This window comes from Echinops telfairi, unplaced genomic scaffold (assembly GCF_000313985.2).
Source record: "Echinops telfairi isolate 266 unplaced genomic scaffold, ASM31398v2 ScPeMD7_7410;HRSCAF=8448, whole genome shotgun sequence".
NCBI classification, from domain to species: domain Eukaryota; kingdom Metazoa; phylum Chordata; class Mammalia; order Afrosoricida; family Tenrecidae; genus Echinops; species Echinops telfairi.
The window spans coordinates 94,121-108,149 of NW_022111310.1; the positions used below are offsets into that span (position 1 = coordinate 94,121).

At 43.2% G+C, this 14,029-nt stretch overlaps 1 protein-coding gene across 2 annotated transcripts in view; it reads right to left on the minus strand.

Annotated features, from left to right (window-relative positions):
* Window positions 1-14,029, minus strand: part of GNE (glucosamine (UDP-N-acetyl)-2-epimerase/N-acetylmannosamine kinase) — a 46,314-nt gene that overhangs the window by 3,149 nt on the left and 29,136 nt on the right. For both annotated transcript variants that reach the window (XM_004711022.2, XM_004711020.2), the window contains 4 exons: window positions 13,769-13,979; window positions 10,121-10,250; window positions 9,479-9,700; window positions 1,953-2,135 (listed from right to left, as the gene is read on the minus strand). In XM_004711022.2, coding sequence (XP_004711079.2) covers window positions 1,953-2,135; window positions 9,479-9,700; window positions 10,121-10,250; window positions 13,769-13,979 — 746 coding nt within the window. The remainder of the gene's footprint in view (window positions 1-1,952; window positions 2,136-9,478; window positions 9,701-10,120; window positions 10,251-13,768; window positions 13,980-14,029) is intronic.

Sequence of the window (14,029 nt, forward strand, 5' to 3'; positions counted from 1 at the left end):
GTCATCAGACTCCTCCCACAGTCACCTCGTTCCTCCTCCAACCCAGGTGTTGGGGTGCACTCTTCAGTCGGGGCACATGCAGGCCTCTGCCACTATGAGCTGCGTGACCCTGTCCAGGGTGGTCACTCAGTTAACCCTGTTTCTCTTTCCTGGAGATTGCGGTAATAAGGATGCGTGCAGGGAAGGAAGAATGAGGTACAGGACATGAGCTGCTCAGTGCTGTGCTGCCCAAAGTAAGTAGTTCTGGCATCAGTGTCCTTGCCTTGCTGGCATCCTCACTGCCAGTCAGCAACCCAGATCACCCCACCTTTCTGATCTGCTTCTCCCCTTGCTCTGGTGGGAGAAAATCCACACGCATGGGCTGCTACCTAGGCACCGAGTGGACGTCCCGCCTGGCTGCCCTGGCAGTGCTCCCTCCTACTCTGTCACTGCTCGTCTAAACCTTCACCACCTCCTGAGACCTCCCCACTAGCACCACCCAGGTTTCTGTCCTTTTGATTCTCAAGGACCCCCTTTCCATTCTGCCCCCGCTTCCTGTTTCTGTCTACCTGGGCTTGACTAAGGGCTACCCGGACCCTTCTCCTGAATTCTCAACCTGCGCTGCATTCCCTGTTCTGTCCAACCGCTGTGCTGATGCAGGTCCTTTGAGCACACCCCTCCGCTTATGCAGGAAGCTTCTGTTCCCACAACCAGGGGGCTTCAAAATGCTCCTGGAAAAAAATCCATTATCTTTTAATTACACCTTTCCATGAGCTCTTCTGAAGCACTCTTGTATTTCAATAGAACTTCTTTAAGACATGTATTCACCCCAAAGCAGGCAAAAACTTGGGTCTCAGGGGCAAATACATCTTAGCCTTTTTCTGTATAAAACACAGCTGCATACATAAACAAATGTATGAGTACAGCATATCTGGTATTAACAGTTCACCGAGGGGAGAAATTTGGGGGGAAAGGCTGATAGGGGAGTGATGCTGTAAGGGTCTCAAGTGTCTCTTCATTGCAGCAGGCCATACTATCAAGTACTCGCTCCTTGAAACCCCCTCATTCGGGCTTTGGGGCCATTCCTTTTCCTGCTCCCCACTCCAAATGTAGCGCTCTCCCTCAGGACTCCACCCTCTGGCGCCTGTGGTCTCCTAATCAGTAACACCTCCTAGGCACCATCTCCTGCAGCTCCTGCAGGTACCTGGCCATCATCGTCCACTAAACCTGGTCCTAGTTTATTCTCCCAACCCCCGTATGTCCTCTCCCAAAGCTGCAACTGTCCCAGTCACAGCCAGCCTCCAAAAGCTAGTTTAGTGAAGAACTGAACACCGAGGTCCAACTATCTTTCTAATGAAAGCTTTCCATTGCCTGTGGCCCCAGCTTACCTCTTGCTACAATCTCTGGGTTGGCCTTTCTGCACCAGCACCACTGGAAAGCTAGCTCCTGTGGCTGCCTGTCTCCTCCTCACTTTAATTCCCAGGGCAGTATTCTAATGCTCCCATCCCTGTATGGAGAGGTTGCGGAGAGAACTTAGGGATCCTTACATGCACTATCTTATCATGACGGTCATAGGCACTCTCTTGCCTTAGCCTAGAGATCATGCTGACTTTTGAAACATGTCCATTAATAGCTTTAATTCAAACAGCTATCAGGGTTCAAAATTTATAACACATTCATCCATTTAGTTCCTCATTAAGCGTGTAGTAAGTCTGAGCAAGAGACTGAGAAATCAAGGATGAAAGGAGTTTTCCTGGGCTTGTTACAGGTCAAGGGTTCCTGTCCGCCTCCCACCCTGGAAAGGAGGAGTGCCACTGTGGGTCAAGATCAAGGGCACTGGCTTAAGGACGAGGGGGCGCAGCTTTCCCGTTAGCAAGGGAAGGGGAACGCTTTTGCAGCTCTTTTGGGGCTTTCTATTTTGAAGTACCTGTTTACCATCTGTCTATTAAATTTCTTAGGGAAAAGAAACCAACCATCATGTAGCTTTTTTGCTTCCCTCTGTAAGGCCATCCCAGAAGCATATGCTTCGATACACCCGTGGCTCCCACATGAACAGTCGGGCCCATCCAAAGACACGACGAGGTGGCCAAGTTCTGCAGCACAGAAGGAGCTTCCGTGGATCAATTCGTGCTGGTGGATGATGCCACCGCCAATTCCTACAGCGAGAGACAAAATCACTGAGGCAGCTCTTCCTGAAACATGGCAAAGCCTCACCTGTCCCGCACTGCTTTGGAGTGGGAGGCTCTGTGCAGTGCCCAGTTTTCTAGATAGCAGAAGCCTATGAAGTAGCACGATTGACTTCATTTAAAGAATTCTGAATGGGAACCTTTTTAGCAGGTCCTTTGTTGTCCTGGGACGCAGTGATTCAGCCCCAGCTCTGGCAGTTGAGCGGGAACTCAACCTACAGTGATTTACATCCCCCAAGCACCCAATGCCCAGCCACTCTGCTTTCTGCACAAAGGCTTCAGCCAACGGCCAGAGGCAGCCCTCCACTAAGGAGAAACAAATCCACTAATCCTGTGGATTTGAGCAGCTACTTATGAGTAGAAATTGCAGGCTTCTTGGAGGTTTTAGCAGATGCCAGCCCCAGTTACACAAGGGCAGTTTCTATAATGATGGCGTTCTTCCTGCTCCTCCCTCCTGCTTCCATGATGAAATGCCTGCAACCTTGTCTGAGGCACTCACTGTCTTTGGAGCAATGACTCTAGTGCTATGGAATCTGGAGTTACTAAGGATTCAGCAGCATTTTCCCCGTGTACATATATGTGTGTGGGGCCTCTTCTTTAGCTTCCCCCCTTCTATCCGCAGCCTACTCACAGCTGCGCTAAGCTGGCAGTGGTGTTCACGCTGGCCCACACTACCCAAGACGAAGGGAGTGCGTGGACTGAGCGGGGACAGAGTGTGGCGTAGACCTGAAGAGCAGACCAACTTGGGAACTTATGCGGGCCTGGACTCGTATGTTGGGTAGCTCACTTTCTCACTGAATCTTTCATCACGAGGTGTGGATGGATGTCCAATATTTTTTTCTACCCCCAGAGGAGATAATGACTGACCAAGCACATTCAGGGAGGTGTAGTTGGGTGCCATCAAGTTGGTTCGGCCTTAGCACCACCCCGTAGGACAGAGTGTAACTGCTGCCCGTAGTGCCCTGGACGTGAGAGCCGATTGCCAGGTCTCTTCTGAGGATCTGAACCAGCCATGCATACAACCACTGCACTTCCTGTTGCTTCATTTGTAGTTATATGGGGAGGTCCGAGAAAAGAGTGGAGTAGGGTCCTCCTAAAACCATGAAGAGTGTAACAAATCAACGGGCAACAGAACCCCCTTTTTTCGGAGCTATGAAAGTCAACCTTCCTCTTTGGCTGACAACAAGAAAACACAGCTAAATTTTGATGAGACCTTTTTGAATTCTAGCTTGGTGGGACAGCCCACATTCCAGGACAGGTACTGTCATAAGAACCATCCAGAACGGGACCTTGTTCTCAAAAGAACTGTGGTTTTGAGTGTCAGGTGGACTCCTGGAGGCACAGCGTTTACATCACCTAATGTAGAATGCTCAGGGCTGGCAAAGGCCCGGGGCATAGTAACAGGGAGCTGTCCATCAATATTCACTATAGCACTAGTGGCAACAGCTCTGAGATGGAGACAACTCAAATCTCCAGGAACAGAGAAGCACACATGTTGTGGTGCAGATGCCATGAAGTTGGTTCTGAATCACAGGGAGCCTATGCGTCACAGAACTCTGCCTAGGCTTCACCACAGTCATGTTTGAACCCATGCTGGCAACTCGGTCAATTCTTCCTCTTTTTCACTGACCGTCCTCCACTTTACCAACATGATGTCCTGTCCTTTTTTTTCAAATCATTTTACTAGGGGCTCTTACAGTTCTTATCACAATCCATCCATCCATCCATTGGTCAAGCACATATACATATGTTGCCATCATCATTCTCAAAACATTTGCTTTCTACTTGAGCCCTTGATACCAGCTCATTTCCCCTCCCCATGATGTCCTTTTCTAGGGATGGTCTCTTCTGGTTACATGTCCAAAGGATGTGAGACAATGTCTCATCCTCTCTCTTTTTTCTTTCTTTTGTAAATCATTTTATTGGGGGTTCATACAACTATTATCACAATCCATACATCCATCCACTGGTCAAGCACATGTGTACATATGTTGCCATCATCGTTCTCAAAACATTTGCTTTCTACTTGAGCCCTTGATATCAGCACCTCATTTTTCTCCCTCCCTTGATAATTTATAAATTATTATTTTGTCATGTCTTATGCACTGTCCAACATCTCCGTTTACCTACTTTTCTGTTGTCCATCCCCCAGGGAGGGGGTTATATGTAGATCCTTGTGATTGGTCCCCCCTTTCTACCCCACTTTACCTTACCCTTACCCTCCTGGTATTGCTACTCTCAATATTGGTCCTGAGAGGTTCATCTGTCCTGGATTCCCTGTGTTTCCAGTTCCTATCTGACCAGTCTACATCCTCTAGCCAGATTTGTGAGGCAGAATTGGGATCATGATAGTGGAGGGGAAGAAGCATTAAAGAACTAGAGGAAAGTTGTATGTTTCATCGGTGCTATACTGCACCCTACCTCATCTCCTCCCTGAGACCCTTCTGTAAGGGGATGTCCAGTTGCCTACAGATGAGCTTTGGGTCTCCACTCTGCACTCCCCCTCATTTACAATGATAAGATTTTTTGTTCTTTGATGCCTGATCCTATCCACATCTCACGATCACACAGTCTGGTGTGCTTCTTCCATGTGGGCTTTGTTGCTTCTCAGCTAGATGGCCACTTGTTTATCTTCAAACCTTTAAGACCCCAGACACTATATCTTTTTTTTTCCCCCCTATATCTTTTGATAGCTGGGCACCATCAGCATTCTGCACCATATTTGCTTATGCACCCTCTTTGTGTTCAGTGATTGTGTCAGGAAGGTGAGCATCATGGAATGCCAGATTAATAGAACAAAGTATTCTTGCATTGAGGGAGTACTTGAGTAGAGGCCCACTGGCCATCTGCTACCTTAATACTAAACCTATAAATATATGCACATCTATTTCCTCATCCTCTCTTCTAAGAAGTATCCTGGCTCTGCTTCTTCCAAGACAGTTTTGTTTGTTCTTCTGGCAATCCGTAATGTTTTCAATATTCTTCACCAAATACATCAACTTTTCTTTGGTCTTCTTTATTCAGGGTCCAATTTCCACATACATCTGAGCCACCTGAAAGTGCTATGACTTGGGTCAGGTGTACTTTAGTCTTCAGGGTGACAGCCTTGCTCACGAGGTCCCATGCAGCAGATTTGCCCCATGCAATATGTCTTTTGTTTTCTTGACTGCTGTTTCCATGAGCACAAATGTGAAATCTCAATAAAATGAAATCCTTGATAACTTTTGTTTTCTCCATTTATCATGATGTCTTTTGGTCCCCTTGGTATATTTTTCATTTTCTGTACACTGTATTGTAATCTCCACTGATCTTCAGCATGTGCTTTAAGTCCTCCTCAACTTCAGCAAGAAACGTTTTGTCTCTGCATATTGCACGTTGTTAATAAGCCTTCCACTAATGCTGGTGCAGCATTCTTTTCCATAATATAGTCGTTTCTTGGATTATTTCCTCAGCAGACAGATCAAGTAAATATGGTGAAAGGATAAAACTCTGATACACTCCTTTCTGATTGTGAACCTTGTTCTTGTATGACTATCTCTTGTTCCATGTCCAAGTTTCACGTGAACACAATGAAACTAAGCAAAATACAAACTCACTGCCATTAAGTTAATTCTGACTCAACAATCCTATTGAACTGGCATGCTCATGTGGGTTTCCAAGACCATCAATCTCTATGGGAGCAGACAGCCTCATCTTTCTCCCAAGGAGCAGCTGGGGGTTTCAAACTGCGGACCTTGCTGTTAGCATGCCACCAAGGCTTCTTGAACACAATGAAGTATTCTGAAGTTCCCATTCTTCTCAATATTATCCATCATTTGCTATGATCTACACAATTGAATGCCTTTGCATAGTCAATAAAACACTGGCAAACATCTTTCTGGTGTTTTTTACTTTCAGCGAAGATCCACTTGACACCAGCAATGAAATCCCTTGTGCCACTTCCGCTTCTGAATCCAATTTGGATCTCTGGCAGTTCCTTGTTAATGAACTGCTGTGACTATTGTGGAACTGTCTGAAGCAACATTTTACTTGCATGTGATATAAATGATAGTGTTCTATAATTCCTACATTCTGTTAGGCCACTTTCATTTTTTTAAATCATTTTATTGGGGGCTCGTATAACTCATCACAATCCATACATACACCCATTGTGTCAAGCACATTTGTACGTTTGTTGCCATCATCATTCTCAAAACATTTTCTACTTGAGCCCTTGGTATCAGCTCTTCCTTTTTTTCCCCTCCCTCCCTCACGAACCCTTGATAATTTATAAATTATTATTTTGTCATGTCTTACACTGTCTGATGTCTCCCTTCACCCACTTTTCTGTTGTCCATTCCTCCAGGGAGGGGGTTAGATGTAGATCATTGTGATCAGTCCCTCCACCTTCCCCTTCCGCTCCTGATACCGTTATTGTCATTATTCGTCCTGAGGGGTTTATCTGTCCTGGATGCTCTGTGCTTCCAGCTCTTATCTGTACCAGTGTACTTCCTCTGTACATTAAAGAAGCATTAAAGAACTAGAGGAAAGTTGTATGTTTCATTGGTGCTATACTGCACCCTGACTGCCTCATCTCTTCCCCGAGACCCTTCTGTAAGGGGATGTCCAGTTGCCTACAGATGGGCTTTGGGTCTCTACTGTGCACTCCTCCTCATTCACAATGATATGATCTTTTGTTCTCTGATGCCTGATACCTGATCCCATCAACACCTCGTGATCACACAGGCTGGAGTGCTTCTTCCACGTGGGCTTTGTTGCTTCTCAGCTAGATGGCCACTTTTTAATCTTCAAGCCTTTAAGACCCCAGACACTATATCTTTTGATAGTTGGGCACCATCAGCTTTCTTCACTACATTTGCTTATGCACCTGCTTTGTCTTCAGCGATCCCGTCGGGAAGGTGAGCATCATGGAATGCCAGGTTAATAAAAGAAAGTGTTCTTGTATTGAGAGAGTACTTGAGTAGAGAGAGGCCCACTGGTCATCTGCTACCTTAATCCTAAACCTATAAATATATGCACGTAAGTCACCTTGTTTTACAATGGGCACAAATATCGATCTCTTCCAGTTAGTTGGCCAGGTAGCTGTCTTCCAAATTTCTTGGCTTAGATGAGTGAATGCCTCCAAGTATTTTATCAACTTGTTGAAACATTTCTATTGATATTCTGTCAATTCCTGGAGCCTTGTATTTTGCTAATGCCTTCAGGGCAGCTTGGACTTCTTCCTTCAGTATCATTAGTTCTGGATCATATGCTACCTCTTGAAATGTTTGGATGCTGCCCAGTTCTTTTTGGTACAGTGACTGTGTATTCTTTCCATCATCTTTTGATGCTTCTTGTCTCCTTCAATATTTTGCCTCTAAAACCCTTTAATATTTCAACTCAAGGCTTTGTTTTCTTCAGTTCTTTCAGCTTGAGATAAATTGAGCATGTTCTTCTAACATGGTTTTCTAACTCCATGTTTTTGCACATTTCATAATAATATAATTCATTATAAAATTCTCTTTTAAATTTTCTTTTATTTTTAAAATAGTTTTATTGGCATATAATTCACATACCACACAGTTTAATCATTCGATCATATTATGAAGAGTTGTATTATCTTAGAAATTTTCTACCTAGTTGTTTTACTTTATCATTTCTTCCATCTTCTTGGAATAGTATCCAGCCATAGAGAGAAAAGTAGTTCTGATATATGCTAATGATGCAGATGAACCCTAACCTCAGGCATTTTAAACATGGTCAGAGAGTCAAATGGAACAAAAGGGTGAAGGGCTAAAAGAAAACTAAAGAACAAAAGGACTAGAAGAAAACCCATGAGAACGATGAGGAAGTGAGAACTGTGCCTGTACTTGACCTTTAAATAGGAAATGTTAGTAAAGAGATAGATTATAAAGAGAAATTCTGGAGTTGACATTTACAATAACAAAAATACAAGTCATTTTACTTTTTCACTAGAGGGGTACAACAGATTTGAGCAAGCAGAAGCAAAGAATCAATAAGGCTTCAGACAGGTCAACTGCGATTATCCAGTCTGAGGAACGAAAAGAGAGAAGAGATATAAGCAGGGCCTAAGAGACCAGTGCGATGCCACCAACCGAGCTAGATTAATGCCAGGACTGGGAGAGAGCGGGTCGGGTGAACTTTTTAATGGAGAAGGGCTTTCTTTCTGGGCGAAGAAAATGTTCTGGAAGAGTTGTGGTGATTGTACAATATCATAAAAATACTGAAAAACACTAACTTTTACATTTTTTAAATGGTTTAAATGGCGAACTTTGTAGTATGTGGATTTTATTTCAATAAAAAAGAAACCAATGAACCCTACTTCACGAGCAGTTAATATCTTCTATTATTGTAGTGAACACAGATTTTCCCACAGTATTAAGAAATAAGTGCTTCTATAATCCATACTTGACAAATGAGGAAACTAAGGATCTGAGGTGAAGTAGTTTCCAAAGTCACGGAGCTAGCTAAATGGCAGAGCTGGGATTTGTGGTAAACTGAGGGCCTGCATGAGAATGTCCTGCAGCTAAATCCTCCTTGCTCATCATGACGGGTCTGGAGAGCCGACTCTGGTGGGGGAAGACTCTCACGGTGATGAGATATAAATAAATCTTAACATACATTCTCATGACTGGACACAGTCCCTCCAATAACCCCCATAAAGAAACGGTCAGAAAGGAGCTACCATATAAGATGAATCATTTCTGTGTCTGGCTACTTCACAATGCCTGAAGGTTATCCGCATAAAAGCAATCCGTGCCTGTAGCCAACCCACCACAAATGTAGCAGCCCCCTGGAAAGGGCTCGGTGGGGGGGAATTGATGTCAACTAGCACTAGGTCAAGTCAATGACCCACTTTATTGTGAGTTCATTATGTTACCCGCTTATGAATTATCACCGACTTTGTAATATGTTAGCTGTATGATGTGCATGTCTTATGAAAGATCTGTAAGCCCCACTACATATACTCATTGGAAAATACATCCTCTCTCTCAGTCCTGACATGGGATGAGGAGCCCCTGTGCCCCACTGTCTGTCTGTCTTTAATATTTTCTATAATCGCAAAGTCGTGTGTGAGGACCCATTCGAGTGTTGGGGACCCTCTCACCCCCACAGAGATTCAGTCACGTTCAATAATCTCCAAAGTCTGGACTCCTACCCACTATGTACATTTGCCTCAAAAGGATGCATACACTTAAGCTTTTAAAAATATGTATTTTTAACAAGGAATAATAAGCATAATAGGAGGGAGTAACTTACCCTGAATTTATAATTCTAGCTCCTGATGCAACCTTCTCTTTCACTCTTCTTACCTGTGCCTGTGATAAGTGTCACAAAGTTTTCCAGGCCCTTCCCTTGGCCAAATTTCCTTTCTGCCAGGGCAGCACAGTTGCCGTCGTTGTCTACCCACACAGGAAGATGCAACGTGTCAGACAGAGGCGTCCTGAGGTCCACAGAGTTCCACTCTTGGATCAGTTTTGTTGAATGGAGAACGATCCCTTCCCGAGGGTTTACCCGGCCACCCGTGGAAATACCTAAACTCCACCACAAAACCAAAGGAGGTAATTCTGATTAACAACTGAAGCACAGTGTGCCAACTTTCTTAGCTCAGGACGCAAATCATTTTATTTACCCTATTTATTAAGATATATTTAAATAAAGAGAAATTTATAATAGGAGAAATCCATTTATCCTAGGGCAAATACTACCCAAGGACTGCAAGAAAATCCAAGGCAGTTCTGGTCAAAGGGTACAATCCCCCACAGACTTACACCACCAACGTGTCCCCCATAACACTGTTGCGTGATCCACAGTCTCCATGCTGGGTCCCACCAACAGGACCTGAGCCATCTGAACACGGGCCACACTTGCTTGATGTTCAGTTTTCCATCAGAACTAAGTAAACATTGTACACTAATATGTCCATTGCCTGGATATATAATTCACAATCTCACCTACTCCCAAAATTCTGCAGTTCAATTTGACAGCTTCTGCGGCAGCTTCCACACACATCTGTAGGATTAAATTAATTCTTTCTTCATAGGTTTTAGGATTGAGCTGAGTGTACTTCTTAACTATTTCACCCTGAAAGAGGAGAAACAACAAGGTCTATCTAATTGGTCTCTGCTGAGAAGCGTACCATAAATCTTTTGACCTTTTCAGAATAAAGCAGACATCGCTGTAGACTGAGATGGCAGCACAGGTGAGAGGTAGTACCTGGATGATAAGCCCAAGTGGTTTCCTAGGAAGCCATCTTGACACACAGCTGCTGACGCAGCGGAAACTCCACAGCCGACCCAAAGGGCTCTTGCCTTAGGCTACCCTGAATCCAGTTCCTTCAAAGATCCCATTTTATACCTTCGTTTCAGGCTGACCATTTCTTCTTGCTGAAATGCCTAGGTAAACAAATAGACACCCTAGACAGCTAGTCGCTAGTCAACTGTGCTTATCCTACTCACTCGGCTATCCCCCTGTTGGCGGCACAGATACCACTGTGTTTTGTGATATACTTTGGTATCAGACAGGAAGCCTTCATTCGTGCCCTTGAGTCATTTCCACCTCTTGGCAACCTCATGTGTTACAGGGGAGAACTGCTCTCTACCATTTCCTTGACTGCAGGCTTTACAGAATATTGCCAGGCCTTTCTTCTGTGCAGGCAGTGGGTGACTTCGAACCAGTGACCTTTAGATTAGGAGTACAGCATACACTCTTTGTACCCATCAGGGAACTTACTGATTCTGGTTTTTGTTTTTTTTCCTTTGCTCATATTTTTGTATTACTTTAAGTAAATCTCAGCATAATGTTAACCTTTTAAAATCTCACTGATTTAGGCCTCTTATATAAACTTACAAAGAAATCTCATTTAACTGCTGACTAGAATTATGAGGGGTACCCCCCCAAAACTGGGACCCCTCCCACCAAAAAAAGCTATGTACTTAAATTTTTTTACAAAACCACCTTATCACCTTCAAGGTACTCTCTATTACACTTAATACATTTGTCAAATCTGTGATTCCATTCTTGGAAACATTTTTCAAACTTATCTCTTTGGATGGCTGACAGCACCGCCCTCGTTTTTCTCTTCACCTCTTCTACATTGTCAAATCGCTGTCCTTACATGTCCCTGTTCATTTGTAGAAACAAAAAAAGTCGCAGAGTGAGGTCAGGTGAGTCAGGTGCTTGGGGCACGAGAGGCATGCTGGTGTTTGCCAAAAACTGATGCACTGAGATGGCTCCATGAACAGGTTCACTGTCGTGGTGGCAAAACCAGTCCCCTGTTGGCCACAAATCAGGCCTTTTCTGTCGCACACTGTTACACAATCCTTTCAGAACCTCTAAGTAGAAAGCTTGGTTAACAGTCTGACCTGGTGGAAAGAACTCCAAATGTACTACAGAGTTGACATTTTCGTCTATTCGGTAAGTTGACAGATGTCCAGAATGAGGTTTGTCATCAACATTTCATCTTTTTTGAAACAAGAAAACCACTCGGACACTTGAGCTCTTCCCATAATGCTGTCCTTGTAAGCCGTGTTCAACATCACAACAGTTTCTGTGGCATTTTCCAGGGCAGGAAACAAAATTTCACATTCGCATGCTGTTCTCTTAAATTGGCCATCACACTCAAACTAAGTTTGAGTGAAGCTGTTTTTACGAAAAAATTCACTGTGACCAGAGAGAACCTTCCCAGGTGACGCCACTGGATGCACTAACTCAAGAGCAAGTTGCTTGTAGTAAGCTCCACTAAGCCCAGTGCAATTACAGTTTCGGGGGTACCTCCTTGTATATTAAATCTATAAATTGATTTGGAGAATTCTGATATTTAAAAAATTATCTGGACTCCCATCTAGGGCATTTTTTAAAGACTTTATATTTTATAGTAAAGTTACATGCAATTTGTGTACATCACATAGTTCTGTTTAGATTATTCTTAGAGTTTTTGACAGTGGTGAGTGGGATCTCTTTTTCCAGTATATTCTCTGATGTTAATCATTTCTATATATTAAATGAGTGCTAAAGTTGCCACTAATGATTTGTCATTAAAAATAAATCTAACGGGCCCCAAGACAATGGCCCTTAAGACACCCTTCATACCTGGAACTCAACTCACCCCTTTGGCTCAACTTTCAATCGGTAGATAAGCCAAGAGGGTGAACAATAACACCTGGGACTACGTGCTCCTTAGAACAATCAATCAAACATAGGAGATAAAGCCAGAAATCAGAAAGGGACAGGAAAGGAGGAGGAATGGAAGCAGGAAACACATGGAAGCAGCGAGACATGTGCTGTTACAGGGTGGGCATTCTTGTTGAACAGAAAACCAATTTGCCTTATAAACTTGCAACAAATCACAACAAAAAAGTTAAACACCAAGGGAGTATTTCTCAGGAGTCCATGAGCATCAAAATCACCTGGGCAGCTTTTGGTAAAATGCCTGGCTCCCACCCCCGAGACTCAGACCGGTGTGGGATCCATGCTTCTGCGTTTCTTTTTAAAGCTTGCAGGTAGTACGGTCAAGACTGACAAACACTGACTTTGAAAAAATGGTCAATTCTTTGACTACAAGTTCATGTAAACAATAGTTATTGATATTTATGCATTTATCATCATATCCAGTCATTGTATTTGTTCTACAAGCTTGTTGGTTGATTTATATTATTTGTTTTTGTTTTTCACCCTTTCCACATAATGTCCTACTCCTTGCTTTATTCCCTTCCTAACTTTGAGGATTACGTTATGTAATGTTGTAGAAAATATTTCTTTACTTCTTAAGTAGGAATGTCTCTAGAATTTCACCATTACAAAGGATGTTAGCTGTTTATATGGAGTACATAATCTTTGTATTAAGAAACTACTCTTCTGTTAATATTTTTTAAAGAATATATATGAGAGACCTTTTAGCTTCTTTGATAGTCAGGTTTTGTTTCTTATTTGGCCTAACGATATTATATTAACTGACTTACTTTAACTTCATCTTTAAAATATTAAATAAAAGACTCCTCATTTTATACATTGACAATATTTTAAACAAATGCTTTTCCGTAAGGTTTATTCTCTTTCATTAATCATTAAAGCATTTGAACATGGACAATTTGGTATTTTCATGAAGGCTCTCTGGAGCCCTGACAACACTGTGGTCTTGGTGAAGATCTGGTCAACAGACTGCAAGTATATTGTCCTCAGGAAAGAGCAGAATTACACAACTGAACTGGAGAACTGACGCACCTGATAATGTTCTGGAGGAGACGCTATTCCCTTTCAGACACCCTCACTGGGGCAGTTCTGGCAGCCAGTATGCTCCAGGCTCCAGCTGTTACCCAGGACAGAATTTTAGGGCCCCTGGACAGGAAACCCCTCTCTGGTGCCAGAGGAGTTCTCTCATTCTCAACTCAGGTCAACACCATTGGATTCCCTAAGGACTGACTGACTTACTCCTTTGAAATTTTATTAGTAAAATGGTAAGAGAAACATTATATATTGGATCCAAAGTCAATTATATGGGCAAGTGATTATAAGCAATTTTGTATGTCTCTAGCCCTACTTTCCTACTATACATTTTCAAACTCACATGGAACACAAAATTATGAGCTCAGTAGTTATTTTACCTTCATACTGACTATTGCAACCCGGAGGTTTGTCCCACCCAGGTCAACAGCCAAGGCACTTAGAGTTTCAAGAATATGGTCAATATCTTGAGAAATATTCTCCTTCACGGGAGGAAAGCAGAATTTCTTTTGTAATGGCTCTTGAAGATCAATAGATTTGAGAAATTTCAGAATCCTGGGAACGGCATTTCCATCTCCATATATCTTTGAACTGCAAGATGCAAAGTCAGTTGAATTAAATATTTTACCACACCCCCCCCC